General features: G+C 39.3%; 1 protein-coding gene, 1 long non-coding RNA gene and 3 other non-coding genes across 8 annotated transcripts in view; 3 read left to right on the top strand and 2 right to left on the bottom strand.

Moving 5' to 3' along the window:
• The window catches only part of LOC6535463, a 24,990-nt gene extending 5,156 nt beyond the window's left edge, over positions 1–19,834 (bottom strand). Inside the window, exons 1-5 of one of the 4 annotated variants that reach the window (XM_015191674.3) lie at positions 19,497–19,834; positions 15,780–15,839; positions 4,304–4,325; positions 291–4,247; positions 102–221 (exon numbers count right to left, since the gene is read on the bottom strand). In XM_015191674.3, the coding sequence (XP_015047160.1) occupies positions 102–221; positions 291–4,247; positions 4,304–4,325; positions 15,780–15,839; positions 19,497–19,648 (4,311 nt within the window). In that variant the 5' untranslated portion in view covers positions 19,649–19,834. Of the gene's footprint in view, positions 1–101; positions 222–290; positions 4,248–4,303; positions 4,326–5,745; positions 6,093–12,865; positions 13,070–15,779; positions 15,840–19,496 lie in introns of those variants that run through there. The other 3 variants (XM_002096061.4, XM_015191675.3, XM_039375545.1) reach the window with 3 other exon arrangements.
• Positions 6,558–6,630, top strand: Trnaa-agc. Its single transcript has one exon. It is a non-coding gene; the product is annotated as a tRNA-Ala (tRNA).
• Positions 7,989–8,061, bottom strand: Trnaa-agc. The gene has a single exon. It is a non-coding gene; the product is annotated as a tRNA-Ala (tRNA).
• On the top strand, positions 13,199–20,891 carry LOC120321761. Its single transcript, XR_005561486.2, has 2 exons — positions 13,199–13,876; positions 14,208–20,891. It is a non-coding gene; the product is annotated as an uncharacterized LOC120321761 (long non-coding RNA).
• On the top strand, positions 20,843–20,915 carry Trnaa-agc. The gene has a single exon. It is a non-coding gene; the product is annotated as a tRNA-Ala (tRNA).

Below are 20,915 nucleotides of genomic sequence, written 5' to 3'. Positions count from 1 at the left end.
TATATACTTTATATGGTCGGAACGGGTAACGGGTATAAAAACTCATTCCATTTTCTACACGATGTATACTACCATTTAGTTTAGAAAACTTTTGCACTCACCACTACGTTGAAGGTAGAGATTTGACCCCATCGGCTGCCAATAAAGGCAAATCCCCAAGCGACGTCTATCGATTGCAAGGGCTCTTTAAGGTACACCGTTTCTATAACCCGCTCCAGATTCTGTATGTGTGTAAGAGTTAATACCTTACTAAAAAACTTATAATCCTTTAGAGAATCTTTGTAACTTACCAGGAGCGATGACTTCTTAAAAAAGCCATCCGCTGAGGTGGTGTACAGAATGGAATCCTTTTCGCTGAGGCACATATTCGTGATAGCCTCGCTGTGCTTTGTGATCTTTCGCTCCAGCTTGTGAGTGACCAGGTGGAACATGTAGATATCCCCATCCTCGGCTGCCGCTATTACGTACTCCCTGTAGATCTTTATTTGGGTAATGGGACTGCCAACATTTTGCAATTTTCCCTTCGGCACAAAACCTACAGAGCACTTCTCTTTGGAGTTGAGCTCTGACCAGTGGTGACCAGGATCGTGCAGTTCCTTAAGGAAGGAGCCGGGCGTTTCGAAGGGCATGTGGCAGATTGGTTCGGGAGGCGGTGGTGGGGGTGGTAGTGGTGGTATTATAGCCAGTGGCTGGTGGGTTGGATTAACTGTAACACTTGGCTTGCTGAGGCGCGACTGTGAAAGTTTGGCGGTGGACGAGGAATCAGCTACTTGATCACCAACTGGCACCTTCAACCGCTCTTCCTTAAAATTTAATTGAATGCTCGTTTCAGAATCCATTTTATTGTTATCTCGTTCAGCAATATCTTCCTGGGATTTCTCTACTAATTCGACTGATTTACGTTTTTTGGAAACTCGTTTTTGTACCCTTACTTGACGCTTGGGTGCCAGGACCAACACAGCTCTTCTTAATCTACTTCTAGTTCTCCTGGCTATCCCTCCTTTGCCAAAACTGTCCTCGTGCGTTGACTCCGGGGCAGTTTCAGCCGCAGGTGATTTGCTTTTGTAGTTAGCGACTTGAGCAGAAGTAGCCTGATTTCTAGAAATCATGGAGTTAATCAGTAGAAGCCTGCTACTCTGTAGTTCTAGATTCACCATCTCGAGTTCAGATTTCTCCTTCTGAAACTTTATTATCATATCATCCAGAATGCTGCGACGATTTTGATTTTCCATCAAACGACGATCAATTTCAACCAAATTCTGCGCCAGCATGTCGCCCAAATGTTCCAAAGGTTCGTTTATTTTTGATCCACAAGCTAGGCGCGTATAATTGCATAGAGCAGGATCCATGGCTAGAAAGGGAAACCCAACGGGAAAGGATTCCAGTTTCGCCGAAGAGGAAGGATTTATTAGGCTAGGAGCACGGCTTTCAGAATCATCTTCGACTGGTGTTGTTTGGCGGGCAGGTGAAGATCGAGTTTTCTGACGAGCTGAACCATGCTGTGCAGATGAGTCTACAGGATTCTCCCGGATGGGCGTTAAGGATTGGCGGGTTGAAGGTGATGGACTTTTCTGAAGAGCTGACACCATTGGAGAACTCTGCTGAACAGTTGCGGAAATAGGACTGTGCTGAGTTGGCGGTGGGGACTGACGGACAGGAGAAGAGTGATGTGTCTGAAAGGGGGATACAACTGGCGGAGTTGATTGGCGGACAGGAGAGGGTGGCGGTTTCGGACGCGGTGATATAGCTGGAGAACTATCCTGAGCCATTGGTGGAATAGAACACTGCTGGATTTGACGTAATCTGGACGCCTTAGGGGTTTCCTTAATTATGGATGCTGTTTTTTTTGGGCTTAATAAATTTGTAAGCTTTTGTTCTTCATCCTGCTCCCGACGACGTTGTTTCTGCAGACTCACCACGTTGACAATTTCTTTTAGAAGAAATTCGATAGCTTGGCGATTGTCGGGTGCTTTGAGATTCATTTGCACCTTAGCTACCTCAATTTTGCTAAAGGTTTGTGAATTGTGCTCGGAGCTTGTCACTACGCAGGAGATAAAGTGCAATCGACTCTGCAAGCTACTGGAATGCTGGCGACGATAGCGATCAGTGAGAGCCTCTCGAAGATGGGGAAGGATCAGCTTTTCAAAGCTGTCCACCACATTTTCTGCATCGTTTTGAAGCTTCAGCCTGCGTCGCCTTTTTGTAGATTTACTGCTGCTTTGGGAGTTGGTGGAGTTGTCGCTGTCAACATTTTCCACAGTTGACGGTTCGGATTGCGTCAAAGTCTCTTTTTCATTTACAATATCACCTTCAAGTTCATCAACGTCCATATCCACCACGTCATGCTCTTCATGCTCTCCGTCAGATGAGCTTATTAGATCAATAACTTCCTTTGAAGGCAAAGGACTTACTGATATGGGTGAGCTCCTAGATTCCCTTTTAATTTCCATTTTATTGGGTGTACTGATCCCAGAAAGGGAATCTACTGCAGCGGGATTGGAGTGGTTACTTTTTGAATTCGTCCATAAAATCCTTTCGCATGGAGGGGTCGGTACCAAGGACGGACGATTTTTTGATTGTTGTGTTTCCGCGAAACTCTTGACCTCATCGGCAGTTTTTGGACTTGTCGTACGATCTCCGGACCTATTTAATGATTCAGAGTGTTGCAGAGTTGCTATTAGTGATTCTTGTCTCGGGTTCTTTGGCTTATTCCCATTTGGAATAATGGATTTTTTTTTGCTCTGTTTACAATTTTTCTTCTTTTTGTTTTCTCGCAAGACCTTTTTACTGACCCCATTCGATTTTACAGAGCCATCTTCGCTATCTTGAGGCAATTTACTATTAGTGCTCTGACTCCCATCGTCAACAGTTCCCTTAGTCTTCTTAGTTTTGATATCTTTTGAACTTTCTGCGCTGTTAAAAGTTCCCTTTGTTTCTTCAGGTTCTTGGACTGGGCTTTCAGCGCCCGCGTTACCTCTTGTTGTACCTTGATTATCTGCTTCAGAATCCTTGGCCGTCTGACCCTGTGATATATCTATGCCAAAGCACTTTTCGATCTCCTCCAGCAGAATTGCTGGCAATTTGATGGAATCGACAATTTCGTCCTCGACTAATTCCTTTACCAGACAATCCTTGGGCTTATCCAACTCAATTGTCTTTAGCTGTCGGCGAATTTCGTCGCGTATACGCCGCCTGGCCTGGAGTTGTAAGTGTGGTTCAAAGATAGTGTCACCATTGTTGATTATGTACTTCAGACTCTCCTTGTCCATGCTAGCGATGCGATCATTGAAAACGGCCTCGCTTTCTGCGGCCAGACCAAGACTTCCAGCATTGTAATTGCAGTTGCTTACGGTTCGGCGACGATTTCTTAAGTTGGGCCTAATGGCCAGACGACTGGGGCTGGCGGGAAATACGGATGGAGGGGGACTTAGAAGAGGTATCCTGCACAGACGATTCTCCTGCGTGACTGCAAAGAGCTCCTGCCTCAGTAGCTCGGTAAGAGGGCGCACTTGTATACGTGGAATCGATTGACTAGACTGTACACCAAAAGGGTTCTCACTTAACTTGGACACGTTTAATTTTTCCTCTGACGACTGTGCCTCTGATCTTTGATCGGGAAACTGCGTTGCCTTAGAGGTTTCGTTTAATTCCTTGCTCAGCTTGCTAGGACACGCTCTCTCTTTCAACCCATTCGTATTTGTATTCTGATGGTCTTCTGGTGAAATTTGATCAGGTTGTGAGATATCCGAACTTTGCTCTTTGGAGCTGTTTTTTTTAGCTCCTTGATCCTTAGTTTGCCCCAACTCAATTTTATTTTCTTCACTTTGAGAGAGATTTACACCACTTTGCTTATCCTCCGTATGTTCAGGCTTATAAGCATCGCTTTTCTGTTCACATTTGTGTTCCTTAATTCGCTTGATTTCAAATGTGTCTCTGATTACACTGGAACCACTTTCATCATTATGATAAGGAGACTTAGAGGAATCTCTAGCACCTTCGTCCCTATGATAGGTTCGGCCCTCCCTTCCCCTGGGCTTGTATCTGTGATAATGGTGCCTACCGTGGTAATCAATGTATCTGCCAGAGTGTCTCTCATCGGAGTACCCAGTGGTTCGTTCACGAAAATCAGTTCTTTTAGTATAATCTCTCTCCTGTCGTTCCTGGATTGAACGACGGGTTTCAGAATGGTCGCGATATCCGTAGTTTGCTTGCGGGTAGGGCGATTGCCTTTGATTATGATTAAACCACTACAACATTTTTGTTGATTATAAAAACCAAGTATTCAATGTTTTTCTTAACTTACCACTCTTTTGTTAAAGTGACCACTGTAAAAAAAGAAAAAAACATGCATTGTAAGTAAAATCTTTTCTAATTAATTACATTTAGACGAATTGCGAAAACATAACTACAAAGACGCCGAGAAAGGTGAAAACTTTTACAAACAATAAAGGAATAATTAATGTAATCAAGCGACGTGCCCTGTTTTACTCGTAACTTTCTGGCACGTAAGAAAACGGACTAAGAAATGAAAGAAAGCTGCTGCATTAATTTAACAGATTTAAAATTTATAACCACAGCACCCCTGACCCTATTCGCATGCCCTGGCACTTTTCATCCTCCAAAACTTTGCTCTCGCTATTTGTGTATGCAAAGGTGCGAATTCCATTGTTCTTTTTGTTTTTTCCTTTCCAAAAAATCTCGTTAAGAAATGCTAAATTATACGACCACAAATCCTTGCCGTTGCCTTTTCGTTAATGTCACTTGTAACATGAACTAATTAAAAAGTAAGGGAGCTTAAGTCCTGTGAACCTATACAGAATCTGAATCTGTTTTTATTTGGATTGCTTGAGTGAGCTTCAGCCACTTGAATATTGAAGGTTGTATACTAAATTAATGCTTCATGACATTATATGTACATAATTTTATCCAAAAAAACGTCAGGATACTGACACTTACATGGCCAATCAAGGCTAATTTTAATAAGCAAAATTATATTAAATAAATTGATAAACAATTAAAGAATGTTGGATTTGCAATTTTCCATATCCCAAGTAAACCTAATTGCCACAAATACATACATCTCTCTAAATTGTCTTCTTAAACAGGATTAAGTTTCCTTCAACTTGATATGTTTTGGGCTTTAATTAAAACCAAACAAACAACACGCTTCTTGTCAACGCCAAAACAAAGAGTAAAAGTTGAAAATTACCTCAAGCTGTTGCGCTCGAGAAAAGGAGGCAAACCCTTCAAGTTTCCCCACTAATTGTTACAGCTCCTGCTCCAAAATCCCGCCTCCCCTTGTTTATCGGGGAAACATTGTGGAAACATGTGGGAAGCGTGGCTGCGCTTAAAAACACATTACAAGTACAAGACAATTAGTTTGTCTCATATAAAACGCGACAGGGGAGTTTTCGGAGATTCCCCCTAGCCGAATTTCTTTTTCGGCCAGCAAGAGTTAAACGTTTTCATATTTATGAGCCTCGTAAAACTCAATGATATACAAAATTAATGACAAAAACATAGCAAGTGGCGCATCTTCTTAGCCGGTTCCTCTCTCTGGCGAATCGTAAAAGAAATGCTACCTCAAAAACTTTTGTCAGCATTTACCTGCCAGCGGAACGCAAGTGGGGTGGAAGTACGGCGAAAGTTATTCAAGCGTCGTGTAATTTTAATTTCAAGACAGTCTGCGACTTTTTAGTTCAGGCATTTCAGTTAAAGAACTCTCGTTCCATTTCCACTTCTTACCATGCCTTTTTTGACTGTCTATCTCCGGGTGTCACGTACAATTTTTGTTCCTTTTTTAATTGACTTTGGACCTGGGCGAAGTTTATTAGTTGAGGGCGACTTTTTGGCTTGATTTGAGCAGTAGGTTCCCTCCAGTCTACGTGCATTCTTCCTGCTCATTAGAAAGGACTTGTCACACACGCCACCGTGACTTTGAGGACTTCTTCAGGACCTCTTTCTTGGGAACCGTTTCCGGTTCCGATAAGGAGTCGTGTTATTGTTGATCCTGCGGGGGTTGAGTTGGGGACAAACAAATCAAGTGGCATCCTTTTTCACTCATCACTGCATACATTTTCCCAAGTTTATTTTTTCTTTCCGCTATGCGTTATGCATATTAATTTTTTACCAAATGCCAGCATGAAGCACAAAGAGTCTGATTTTTTCCGGTTTCCAAAAGTATAAGGACCATTTTACATTTTGGTGGTGAGATATACATAATGGTATGCAATAAAGTGATAGTAGTAAATAAGAAGCAATGGTGTCTGGTTATTTCTAATTTCGATTGACAGCAATTTTGATTATTCTGTAAATACAGTATCAACGCCTGTGTATAAACCACCTCTTGAACTACACCACTGTCTAAAGAGTGGTCATGTCTTTCGAACGCCACACCCAAAAATCGTTAAGCTGCAAACCAGTTCATACTTGGCCTATGAAGCTGTAACCAGGTCGGTTGTCGACTTGCATGCCAATTGAACTAAACTGCGGGTAATTGTCCAGCTTTAGTGGGTAAAGCAGTGAATAATGAACCTTTTTTCAGGTATCCATAACACGGGGATGTAGCTCAGATGGTAGAGCGCTCGCTTAGCATGTGAGAGGTACGGGGATCGATACCCCGCATCTCCAAACTACGTTTTATTTTTGGTATATTTCAAAAACTAACTACAAACTCTTGGCAGTAAAACACTTAAAACAATTAAAATCCTGAAAATACATACATAAATTTTACGAACGACACGAAAACAGCAATGGCTTAACTAGATTACGTTGAAAACTTTGTCCTATGGAGAATTGTGAAAAACAATGCCAAGGTAGGGAAAAAATTAAAACAAAAGCTTTTTCTCATAAATAGCACATCATGTATCATTTACAACACCAAACCCGTCCGAGTGAGACTTTGGAGGAGTTCCCAGCAAGTTGCCCGCGGAGTCCTGGGACCGTGTTTTGGCCCATTGACAACTCCAACTCCTGTACAGATTCAGTTCCACATCCACATTCCGACTGTGCTGACTGTTCTGACTGCTGCGGCCGTCTGGTTAATTGCTGGCAAAGTTCTCTGCGATGCAGGGAAGTAAACAAACATTGGCATATTGTGCTGATGTATGTGCGACAATGTGTTCTCTCAGCCATTTCCCTTAGCTACACTACACTTGGAAAATTAAAATTACACTTTCTATAGATGCAATCGAAGATGAACTGTCAAATAAACATTATTGCTCGAATTATTTTTATACATATGTATTTATACCTATACTAAAAGTATATGTATTTATTTGTTATTAAGAACGCTGTTATTATGAACATCTAGATCTCGGGAACAATAAGAACTATAACTTTGATATTAAGCATAATATTTTCGAGAAGTCAAAACTGTTTCAAAAGATTACCACTCTAACGCCACTAAATCGCAAAAGGCTGGCACGTCCAACATTTTCAAAAATGTTTTATTTATTATTTGAATATTGTCTTGCTAATTTCTATTGATATGCCAAACCAATTTTATGATTTCTCTTGCATAACCACTAGCTGAGTAAGGGGAGGAACACAACTGTAGCGGACGGACAGACAGATATGGCTAAATCTATTCGACTAGTGAACTTGTGACACACCTTTCAACGCATCTTCTACATCATTTTACTTTACGAGTAACGGGTATAAATATCAAGTATTTATTATATTTATATATATTTTAGTTTGTAAGCAAAATTAATAAGTGAAGTCTAACACCTTCTTTTCTGAGTGTAATAATGTGATGAGGGCGCAAATCAAATTACGCGTCTTGATTGTCGACATGGGGGCGGGTTCTAAGGGATGCAGATATGAGACTCCACGGATAATGCTCGCTTGGCAGCTACACAGCAACCTTTGAATATTCATTAGTGGCAAATTTTTACCCCCCAACATATACATAAGTCCCGGAATGCAAAAGACAAAACTGCCGACGTCTGCGTGTTTCACTTGGCAAAAAAGGGAAATAATCCAATTGGAGATGCGGGGCATCGATCCCCGTACCTCTCACATGCTAAGCGAGCGCTCTACCATCTGAGCTACATCCCCATGCATTGTGGATTGCCGAAAGTGTCCGAAAAAGGTGTTTCACTAAAGTGCAAGCCAAGCCAAATTAACATTTGGCCAAGAGAAAGGCCAGTTGTGGTCAACTTTTGCTCGTTTGGTAGCTATTTTCGGCTTGGATTTGTGTTGAAGTTCGGTGGAAGTTGTGCGAAGGCAAGAGGTTTGTTTCAAAACAAATGCATTCGCTTCACTGGGAATTTGTTAACAAAAGTTGTATTGTAACACTTAATGAAGCAAATAAACAAAAACATTTTTTCCCTAAAGTGGAACAAAACAACTGTGACCAACGTTCGCTTATTCGATAGCAAATTTAGAATGCATTGTTAGCATTCATTCATTTAAAATGGTAGATGTTTGGCGGACAGATGCAGTCATATGTATATCACTTTGGTTTAGGATTATCAAACTAATATCCCACTTCGAAGAGTTACAAAACCATCCCTATATCCTTATGACTGGTGAATTCATTGTGAAAAGATTATTTACATTCATAAAAAAAATGTTAATTAAAACTAAAGAAACAAGTGTCTCCTAAGAGTTTTTATATATTGAGGAATCATCTGCAGCTAATCAATAACATCGATTGAAGCAGATCTAGTAGGCAAACTCCCAAAACTTTATTGCCTCCTTAACAAAGCTTTGTCTTCAACTCAGATATTTACTGTTCAGTTACCCTTAACCAAAAAAAAAACAGTTAAAAATTGCAGCATACCGAAAAGTTTTTGAAGCTTCCCGCATAATCAACTCTGTGCCTTGGACGTCTTGCAAGGATAAAGACTCCATGAAACAGCAAAAGTACGAAATAACAAACAAACAATAAAATATTGAGCACATTAATGTTTAGTCAGACGTAAAATTACTTTTAAGTCTACTTCCATCTAAAGGGCCAAGGGAATTTTCTTCTGCTCCTTAGCAAAAACAGAGACAATGCTAGGGGGATTGGGCCATAAAGACGTTAGATAAACGTTAGATGCATATTTATGATTTGACACTCCAGCAGTTTGTCGGCAAGCAGCGAAAGAAAATTGTCAATTTGGGGGGCACTTGGTCTTACTGTCGTTTCCTATCGCGCTCGATAATGAAAAATTATTCACTTTTGCCGCTTTGACAAATGCTCGATAGGGCACAGGAGGAATGCTTGAGCCCAATATGATGGGCAACAATAACAAGAGCTTATGCCAGCACTTTGGATTTAATTAAGAATAAGAAAAACGCACAACGTCCAAACTTTTCAATTGCCAGATGCGTCGGCAAGCGTCTCGGCTAATCGGATTTTCACAGAATATTTTTTATGATTATTTCCAAGCGGTGGAAAAGCTTTTGGATAATTAGAGTCGAGGTGTAAGGGATGAAGAAACAAGAAAAAAATTAAATCGTTGAAATATCTGCCTTTTGATAAAAATACATTTTAAATAAAAGGATTTTGCAGGGAAATGACGTGAAATTATTGAGCATTGCTATTGGTTAATCACTAACGTAATATTTCAACACGATGACTTAAAATATCTTATAAATTTAAAATAAATATAGGGAAGAAAATATTCATTCAGTAGTTTGAGCTTTTAAATAACATTATATTTCCTACATCATATGGACATATATTAATCAGTCATTTTTACCGTTATAAAAATAATTGAACAATATAGTCACCAACTAAATTGCTACGAATCAAATCATTGCGTAAATAACTCGTTCTGCAAAAACAACTCGTTTGAACACACACAAAAAGACTTTCAGAAGTCCGGCAAAGTTTACTCAATCACATTAATTGCATTGGCGTTAAATGGCCTCCTGCTGCGATACATTCACACGCCACTCAAACTCAAAGTGTCACTTAATTGTTTATGAATTGCTCTCTCTGTTTGCCGCCGTGTCACAGTGGGCCAGAGGATTTTTCTAGCGGGACAAAAGTCACTTTTTAAATGTTTAAATATTGTATTTATTTTTGGTTTTTTAACTGGCAATATCCGTCTTATCATATAATAGTTTGTATAATAGTTTTTGTTTGTTTACATCATCAGCTGTGAGCTTTCAAAGTGAACATATGTTTCAGCAGGTGGTCTGCAAATATTTGGCGTACAGTTTCGTGTTTGTTGATTTCGTGAATTAAAACAAAGTAAAACAAATTGATTCATCAACTTCTGTTAACCTTAGGAAAAAATATGTTCTAAATAAAAACAATGTGTTTGTGACCCGTATTTTTATGTTTAGTAAAAAAAAGTGTTTGAAGTTTGTTATTTTACCAGGTATGCATTATGCTTGATACTAGCTTATTTGGACTATAACTAACCTTGCTCACTCTTGTTCAAGCTGAATTTAGCAATTATGTATCGTGTGAGTCTTTGTGTCGTTAATATATTCAGAATTATGTCCAACTTCGACCAACTGTTAAGTCTGTGGCACTTTTTAGGTGAAATGTCAGCCCAAAAGATCGTGCTTTATTCCACTTGACTTAGCGAAAATGATCGCGCAAAGAGACCTCTGGTTTTAAAAGAATTGGTATTTGGTAAAATTTTAAAGAACCGCCAGCTTTCTGAAATGGAATCTGAAAGTATTACTAGAAAATTAACTACTTCTATGAGCCGACTTACAGAAAAATGAAAATCATGTCATTATAACAAAACTTATTTCGAGAAAAATATCAAAACATTTTTCAAAAGTGTGGGCGTCGCAGCTTTGGGCGGTTTGTGGGCGTAAGAGTGGGCGTGGCAAAAAGTTTTTTGGCAAATCGATGGAAATTTACAAGACCAATGCAAAAATGAAAAAATATTAAAACATTTTTCAAAGTGTGGGCGTGGCAGTTTTGGGCGGTTTGTGGGCGTTAGAGTGGGAGTGGCAACATGAATCGACAAACTTGCGCTGCTTCTATGTCTTGGGAGTCTGTATGCCTAATCTCAACTTTCTAGCTTTTGTAGTTCCTGAGATCTCGACGTTCATACGGACAGACGGATATGGCCAGATCGACTCGGTTAAGAATATATGTATATACTTTATATTGTCGGAAACGCTTCCTTCTACCTGTTACATTTTTTTCAACGAATCTGGTATACCCTTTTACTCTACGAGTAACGGAGTAAATAGAGAAATGGCTTGATGAACCACTGTTAATATATAATGTACCGTTAAATTCAGATCTGGGTCGGCCCAAGAAGGATTTTGGTGACCTGTGCCACAAAGTTCAGGCCAGAAAAGGGTTTAATCTTGTGAAGGAAACCACATGTGACGAATTTATGGTGGCAGCGAGCTTATATTTATATACCGATTCAGTGTGATCTTAAGGGTGATGGCTAGCGGACACCAAGTCAATACAAATTTATTCAACTCATATGCAAACGAAACAGCTGAAGTCTTTGTAGAAAAATATTCTTGGTATTATATGCCGTCATCTGTGCATAGAGTTTTAATACACGGAGCAGACATCATCAACAGTGTTGCACTTCCTATTGGAATAATGTCTGAAGAAGCACTTTAAGCCAGGAATAAAGATTTCAGAAACACTCGACTAAACCATTCCCGTAAGGACAAAATGGAGGATGTTATGAACGGCTTACTTATTTCATCGGATCCGTATATAACGGCTATGTCGAAAACTTCTAGCACTAATTGTAAAGAATTCAATTTTCATAAAACCGTGGCTGGGCTTTTGCCTAATTTCAAAAACAATTTAAATAAATCAGATTTGTCAGATTCATCCGATTCCGATTAATTTCTGATTAGAAATATATAATTAATAATAAAGTCCAAAATATAAATTTTCAGTCAAATCTGTTTTTGTTTACTTGAGTTATTACTAAAGTTCCGCTATCTGGGCAGCCTGGCCCACTGTGCGTGTGCGGTGAAATGTGAATGCGTGGGTGAGCGGTTGTGTGAGTGAAATATAAATCAGCCTGCGTGTTAGGCTATGAATTTTGTTGTTGTCAACATGGTGCGATCGACAGACCGGAAACGCACGGTGTGTGCGACCAACACTGTTGACGTTTTTCTCCGTTTAACTTTCCCGCGGTTATTACAGGTTTGTTTTGCAGTTTTGATTTAAGGCAAGGCTCAACGGTTGTTTGATGTTGAATTTGAGAATGGCTATTGATTGAATTGAGCTTCTGAATAAAATTCAAAGCGGAGCCTTCTAAAAAATTTATGAAGGAGACAAACATTTTTCATTATGTTTTATGTTCTGCTACAACTTCTTTTGTAGCTTGGATTCTAACTGAAAGCATACGACAATAATAAATTGCTAAGGAAATTTGCATTAAAAAAAATCGCAAAACTACTATTTAACCTTATTATTTTGTAATGGTTTATAATTTTTTTAGTACTGGTAAGTCCTGCATCGAAAACCTTACATTTTTGGTTTGAAATTCAGAAAGGTTTTATGGAAATGCAACAAAATTCGATTTATAATGGCTATTTTTTGAAAAACAGCTACGCAAGGGGAAGTTTATTAAACTCAACCTTCGTTTTGAAAATATTTTATTAATTGCTATTATCAGCATAATTAGTTTCATTTCACAAAAATTAATGGGGCTTTCAACTACCTTTCAATTTACCGTTAGGCCAACAACAGCACAATACACAACACTACAGAACACAATACTGGGCAGTTCATTTTGGGGGAAGTGTCGTTAGTAGCTTCGGATACGATTTCGTTGTTTTCCTTTTTCAATTGGGGGCGGGAGAAGTTTAGAGAGCACAACACACAGCAATGGCAATATAGCTGCAGCGGCAACAACAACAGCAAGTACATAACCATCCATACAACAGGACAACAGCATTCGGGCACACATACACTTACAGCATCGCATGCAGCGAACGAGCGACGAGCCGACGATCATAACGGTACATAACACGAAGTCACGGCCCGAGAGCTGCAGCAAAACAAAACACAGCACAAAACAATGCAAAGTACAGCAACAATAACAAAATGTAACTAAATAGGATGCAGCAGTGGGTGTGGAAGTGGGAGGGGGGAATTAACCCACCCCCAACCATTATTTTCCATCTGCCCCCCTCCCTCCATCTCTTGCAGTGCTGGCAGAGCGAAGGACGAACGAGCGAGCTGGAAAGACCGAGTGCGACTAACGGTAAACAGGCCAAGAAGGAGCAGAGAAATCCTCGTCGCATCAGCTTCGCCACATCGCCTCTCACGAAGCAGAACCGAGAGAGCGAGAGAGAGTGAGTGAGCAGTGATGGGGGGATATAAAATAAAATACAAGCAAAACAACATAAAACCCAACAACAGCGATAATAACAGCATTTGCAGCACGTGCAATTAATAGATGCTCTCCATCTCTCACTCTCCGTCATTTGGTTTCTCTCTCTCTTCTGCAATGTACCGTTGTACCGTTGCAAACCGAGATGCCTCTCTGGTTGGCTGTTGCATACTTCTCGGCCCCAGGAAGAAGTCTGAGTGTGTGTGTTGGCATTTTTGTTTGGTAAACTGCATATACAACAATACAATAAGCAAGACACCGGCTGAGGAATGGGGATCTGGGGTCCTTTACATACCGCTCTATGTAGCATGAATGAAAGTTCGGCGCATGCCATTTGATGGCCTCGCTATAAAAGTCAGATAGGCTATGTGCACGGGCTCAGTTGAGTCCCAACTACCAGAGTCCCGACTTCGACTTTAACTCCATCTCCCAAGAAACCAGTGAAGCCGCCAAAAAAGAAAACAAAAAAATACGGAAAAATCTAGCTGAAAAGTATTTCTAACGCAGCAAGCCGAAATTCCTCGAGTTCCAAAGCGACGGCAATTGGCTGAGCACAAAATTTGGACGAGACTGTGAGCCCCGCGCTCATCAAGGTAAGTTGCTAAAAAGGTGGATATACAGTGAGTGTGGTGAATACTGTGGTGAAATTCGACCTGGGATAGTTTATAAGATTTGATTAAAGTATCCAATCAAAACATGTAAAGAGGATTCCCTTTTAAATACATCTAAATAGTAATATGAACTGTCGAAATAGCTAGCGTAGCAATTTAAAAGGTATTGTGCCATAAACGGATATAAAATGCATTAGTAATAATTACACAACAAATGGGATAACATTTCTTTTAAACGGGTTTTAAGAATTTTTAATCAATGCCTTTGCTGATTAGTAACTTCAACCTTAAAATAAAACAAACATTCTTTCAGAAACATCATCCTACCAGAATTCTGAGTTCTAAGCTTCAATATCAAAGCCACTACAACCATTTCATCTCAGCATCAGTCAGTTCGCTTGGGTCGAACCTATTGTAAGTAAGACACCATGAGTTCGTCGATGAAAATACAGGTCGCACGATCTCAAACGCAAGGATACAAAAATGATCTCTTAAAGCGGTACAAATCAACGAAATCAAGCCCAATTAGGGCCAAATATCAAATGATAGAAAAATAATGTCATAACCAGCTAAGTACAGCAATCAATCGATATGTAACCAATTGTAGGGCCACTAAGTATGCCGATAGTCAATGTATTAGCCATATCTTCTAGCATTTAGTTAACCATACTTAAGCCATCACAAACTAGGGACAATGCATCTAAATAGGAAATTTAGCTCTTAAGATCAACTACAATTAAATAACTTTCACTGTAAGAATCCGAATCCGAACAGTTAGGGCTTAAAGAAAGGCAACCAATTGTTATCGCTCGCATTTAACTTTTATTAAATCCCGCTGCAAGAGCTAAACATTGACACGATCCGCTTAATCCGGGGCTTGTGATCCGCTCTAAACGCTTCGATTCCACCAAAATTATCCGGGCAATCTATGAGATATGGGTGTCCGAACTTGCTAATCGCGTACGCGGAAAAATAGAGGCCAGGGTCCGGACCCTTGCCGTAGTCGGGTTCTACGAGCCGTGCGTCAAGCGGCAGTCGCCCCTCGCGTCGGTTGGGCGGGTGGTGGGTAACGATTTACCGTTACACGTTGGGAATGCGTTCGCAAAAAATTGCGATTTTAATGAGGCTTACAAATGAGAATTATTTAAATTGTATCTTTCTATAAATTTATTTCTTCCTATTAAGCATTCTGCATGTTACTTATAGATTGAGGGTGCAAAACTTTTTAATATACAAAATTTATATTTTCTATTTTATAGAAAAGAATATCTTTCAGTTAAATTTGTCAATATTCATGTAGAATTTACGTAATTTACTCATTCACATACTTTTATTATGATAATTAATAGCCTATATTCGTAGGATTGGATATCAGTTTTTGTCAGTTAGGATCGATATATGTATGAGTGTAACACGATAATTTCTATATGGTGTATATAGTCCTGACCAGATTTACCTACAGATACAGTTGTCTTGCATTTTTGGAGATAATGTGGGTTGATTAAATATTTTCTTAAAAACATCTGCACAGTTCTGGAGAGTATTCAAGAGACTTTCTGGGACGACTGTTGATATTGCCAATCCTTCCCTTTCCCAGATGCAAACCTTGTTAACGCTTCTGGCGACGTCAACGGCGTCCACCCAAGAAATGCATATTTAGTCAAGTGTTAATAATGTGGCTGCCACCGAGGGATCGTCCCTTCAGCAGGATGAGTTTTTTAGCCCGACTTTTGGGTTTTGGTTGGGCGGAAAAGGTGCAAGCGTGCGTTAAGCCAAGGAGCTCACGCAAGGCAAACAAATACGGGGAGACACAAACAAATGGCGCAAAGGGATACAAAAATGCAAAACAAAGGAAAAGTGCGGAAAAATAAAAGGGAGAACTTGCTTGTCCAAACGGCCTCGATGCCAGGGTCGCGAATTATATTTCATTGAGTTGTTCTGTCGCCTGTGGATGTGGGAGAAAACATAAATAAAAAATTAAAATCAAAAGAATGCAGAAAAAAGCAAAGGAAATGCATAACTAAACGAGGATAGAGAATAGAGGTTACAAGTTGGGGCTGCTGTTAATTTTGTATTCTAAATGTGCCCTTCTCGGGACTTCAAGAAAGTTGCGACGTTTATTTATTTCCGCACTGCCGAGGTGCTTTTCTTTACTTTTCCTTGACTGTCTTGAGATTTCTTTTGTTATCAGTTTTTCGAGGAGTGGTACTGCTGATTTTTATGCTTACGGCCTGCATTTGAGTTGATAATGAAGGCAGACAATATAAATACACCCCTGCCCATTTTCCGCACGGATTTTAATTTAGTGGTCTATAATTAAAAGCACTGCGTTGGGGGCGATGTCAGGTGGCCAATTTGCACACAACAAAAAACGAGAAAAGGAAAGTCACTGTCATTGGAAATCCCGCAGATACAATTTACCTTTCTACGTCACGTAGTTTCAACGTCAATTGCCCAGTTCGCGGCGGCTATTTGGTGGAATGGATGATGGGTCCTGAACATTGAACGCACTCAGACGGAAATGACAATGACAGGCGGTCCACAGTCAGGGGCGTAAGCACAAAAAGGGGATTTTTCTATACTGAATGTAAGATTTCCAAAAAAAAAATTTACTATAATTTGTAAAGAAAAAACTATAGGAACCCTAAATAACCTGAATATTATTGTAAATTATCTCCATATTATGAATTATTCGTTTAAGCCGATTAATATACAATCCACTTTATTCTACGCCATTCTTATACAAAAACTGGCAGGACTAAAAGTATCTCGTGGATAGCCAGCCGCAGGCAATTGGCCACCCACTTGAAAATTTATGTGTTAATTTTAAGGTGCCCGACGCGTGGAGGAGATGGGGAAATTCAGGAGGTATTTTCTCCTTTATACATTTCTTTTTTTTCCGCCTTTTTGTATTGGGCAGCATTTTTCACAAAGTTTTTGCAGGTGCTGCCAGGGTCAGGCGCCTTTTGGTGTGTAATAAATGAGCTAATAATAAGTGAAATGTGCTTTTGAGTGACCCTAAACAATTGCCCCGAAGAGAAAATGGTCGAGGAAGCAAAATTGAGGAGAAAAGGAAAATCCCGTAAAAATTGCTGTGAAATTTCGGTTGAGCAGCGAAAAAATGCGGCAAAGTGTCGGAAATTCCATTGGTGACATGAAAAGATTTGTTTATAATTAATTTTCACCTCGCCACCATTTTCGGCTTTTTCCATTTGTTTTAAGCTAGAAAAGTTGGTTATCGCTAAAGTTCAAACATGTGTCGCTGAAGCTTATTAATTACATGAATTCCTTTGGTCGGCATTATTTTGAGGAATATTGGGAAAAAGCAATTTGCAAAAGATTTTTAGATTGCATACCTATTAGGGTAACAGGAAAAAATGCTCAGTGAAGAGCCCGTTTAAATTCGAACTTAACATACGCTATCAACATATATTAATTGATATTCTATTTTCAATATTTTCTATTTAATCTGAACCATTAATAATACATTTATTTGCATTATTAGCTGTTTCTTGGACTGGGCTATAATGTTCGTTATATGCACCTCACTTTTGACATTTATGAGTGGTTCAATGTGTTGCATGATATTGAGGAATGTATGGAGAACACCATGAGCAAAATAACAAAAGCCACAAAACACAAGTGTTGATGTGTCGAAGGGCTAAAAATGAAAAAAAAAAAATGATGAGAATGGTATAAAAGAGTAGCAGAAAAGCGAGAAAAACGAGGTGGAGAAAAAATTTGTATCCGCTTGTTGCAAATTCCAATCAATTTTTGTTGTTCTTACGGGAGAGATGAGGGCGACTCATTTGCCGGAAAATTGAGTAGACATGCATATCCGCAGACGAACGGAAATGGTCAAGATGCAGGTTCGAACAGGGCCATCAATTAGACTTTTTTCGGACTCTGCTGCTCCGCTGTGGGTCCTTTGTCTTGGGCGATGGAGCTCAGCCTGTTTGGTTAACAAGATGGAGCTGACAGAGCCGCAGGTTATGGCTAAGGACCAACGTCATTGAGACAAGCTGGTTGGCCCAGCAAACAAACAAACAACCCGAGTCCCTTTCTCCTCAAAATATCCTTGTTTGGCAACTTTTGCGGCAAAAATGAAATTTTGCGTTTGCCTAACTGGCAAAAAATTGGCCAAGTGGTGGTGGTAAGGATGCCCCGGTGTACTGTTCCTTCTCCATATGCAATGTTTTGATGTGTGGCAAAGTCTGCTGTGAATTGAAAATCGAAGTTAATATGCTCCGCAGACTGTGAAACAAATCATTTTCAAGTTGTTAAAGGAAATCGACACGTTTTTGCCATTTTATATTTATTATGGGCGATTTTTTCTCGTTTGCCAGCAGATGTTGCCAAAAGTGTCAGGGTGCGAGATGGGTGCTAAATGGCAATAAACCTAATATTTTTGATTATATGTATCTCTGAGGATAATGTCGAAGTGGTGTGGTCTTTCTCTTAAGAAAATTCACAAATATTAGTTTATTTAAATCTACACTCTTACGAAACTCGTTTCTTTTTAAAGCACATACCAAAGTTTTAAAATTTAAATATAATTCCAAATTCTCTTTGGCTTAATAACCTACCCCAATTTGTTTTTAGTCCGATCGCCATGACGTAGGACCAATAGGTTTCGGATTTTACAAAGCATTTACTTCGTCTTTCTCTTAAGAAAATTCACAAATATTAGTTTATTTAAATCTACACTCTTACGAAACTCGTTTCTTTTTAAAGCACATACCAAAGTTTTTAAATTTAAATATAATTCCAAATTCTCTTTGGTTTAATAACCTACCCCAATTTGTTTTTAGTCTGATCGCCATGACGTAGGACCAATATGTTTCGGATTTTACAAAGCATTTACTTCATAAAGGATCTGTCACATATGCCTTGATGGCAACTTCAAAGCTGCAGAATACACCTACTTGAATATGCAAAACAGGACGAAAAAATTCGTTTAGGTTAGCTATTTAACGCGGCGTTAGGGCGGCTGAAAAAATCTCGAACTCAACACATTATATTTATGAAATTTGAAAGAAGTGGGGAGTCATAAAATTAGTAAGTACATGAGTGGCCCTGGCTTCATTATCATAATAGAAAATCATGCAAAATTCTTGGATTCCGCGAACGTTGACAGTTTTCTGCGGGGTTTCAACCCTGAACTTACAATTTATGGTAAAAGAATGAAGAATTCTACATCATACCCCTTTTTTAAAATTATATAAATACAGATTCAAATGCTAGCAATTCAACATAGGATGTCTAGATCACAAAAACTTGCATAGAATCGAGGTACTTGGAAAATCTAAAGCGGCCATATGGGATTGTTATAATTGTTGTGGAACTTTCAAAGATTCAACAATTATAGAGTTTTGGGCATACCCAGATTAACAATTATTATTATTTTTAATTATTCTACGTGGAACAGATTTTAAAATATTTCTAGATGTGGGTCAGGCTTAGATGACATCGTATTGATGTATTCTGCATGTCATTTGCATTGAAACGCTTTGCCACCCTAATTCACTAAACTTGACATATCCCGTCATCAATGTAAAAAAAATTTTATTAGAGTTGATGGGTATTCGGAGGACTAACTCACCAGTTGTTGGGACTCAGACCACGAGAACCGGTGCTCGAGTGTCCAGATCTTCCGGTGTTGGAGCCTCTTGCCGGCTGATTAGCCAAATCCCTGCCGGTGACTAGCGAAGTTCCTCCTCCCCTGTCTCCCGGTTGCTGCTGTGGTGCACTCATCACGTGGAATGCTTAGCAATCTAATGACATTTCTATTCCGGTAGGAAATGTTTACAAAAATTAAGGTATATGCAAATCACAATTGGCCAGTGGACCGCGTTTGTACTGTTAAGGTGCATTAAATCGTAGGATTTTGAATCGTCAAGTTTCCTGAGAGCATTAATGCGTTCTGGTTTTGATTTTTGACCACTATATTTCACAGCAAACAAATGAATTCCGAAATAAATAAAATAAAATCCAGAACGTTTATAAAATTTACAAGACAGCGACACGAACAGCTGACTTGTTATCGATTGCAATTCGAATAAGGAATCGGGACTCGGTGCTGCCACTCCGTTTCACAATCTGGCGGCAATTTAAATTGACTGAAGTGACTGCTAGAAAGTATTGCAAAACGATACCCTACAATTAATACGGAACGTTTAAGCTAAAGTGTCTTAGAAAATGCTGAGATATATCATGTTCTCAGATAGCGAACTAGTTTATTATTCTACCTTAGTTCATACTCAGTTCAGCAAATATATAATATGATCATTATGATTATACCTACGTATTTAAATTTAAAAATGTACACCTAAAATAGAGGAAAAAGGTTTTTAATAATTTTTCTGTTAGGATCTTAAGAAAACTTTCAAATAATCAATATGCATGATGATTTAGCTTGTTCGTTTGTATTGTCTCGAATTTATGCTAATGTGTTTACGCTCAAATTCGTAAAAATTTTCATTTGCTCAGCATCTTGTGTTTACTTTGCGCGTCGATTTTTCATTTTGTTTTATTTGTGCTTGCTCGTGGGTTCTCTTCGAGCCCTCTTTAAAATTTCCATAATTATATGCATCAGCTGGCAGGTGACTGAATGGAGAAGCAAAAGGACGAATCGCAAGAAGGAATGAATCCTGGAAAACAATAAAAAGAAGGACTGGCGAGAACAATTTGGGTGGTCTGTGCATTCGTTATTTTTATGGCAAAATAAACCCAACGACAAAGTGTAAATATTGACATTTTTAAATTATAATCAAAGTGAATAAATAATAAAGCGAAACATGAAATAAAGAAAGCAGCTTGTAAAAGTTAATTAGGTGGCTGTCATTGCGGGCAACGCATCTCTAGTAGTCCATCCCGAATCGTTCCAGGCATTGATTTCATTACCAATGTCGAAGAATCAGAAGTGTTTTCGGCGAAACTCGATCACTCGGGGATGTAGCTCAGATGGTAGAGCGCTCGCTTAGCATGTGAGAGGTACGGGGATCGATGCCCCGCATCTCCA

Source organism: Drosophila yakuba, chromosome 3R, assembly GCF_016746365.2.
Source record: "Drosophila yakuba strain Tai18E2 chromosome 3R, Prin_Dyak_Tai18E2_2.1, whole genome shotgun sequence".
NCBI lineage: Eukaryota > Metazoa > Arthropoda > Insecta > Diptera > Drosophilidae > Drosophila > Drosophila yakuba.
This window is presented reverse-complemented; position numbering and strand designations above follow the sequence as displayed.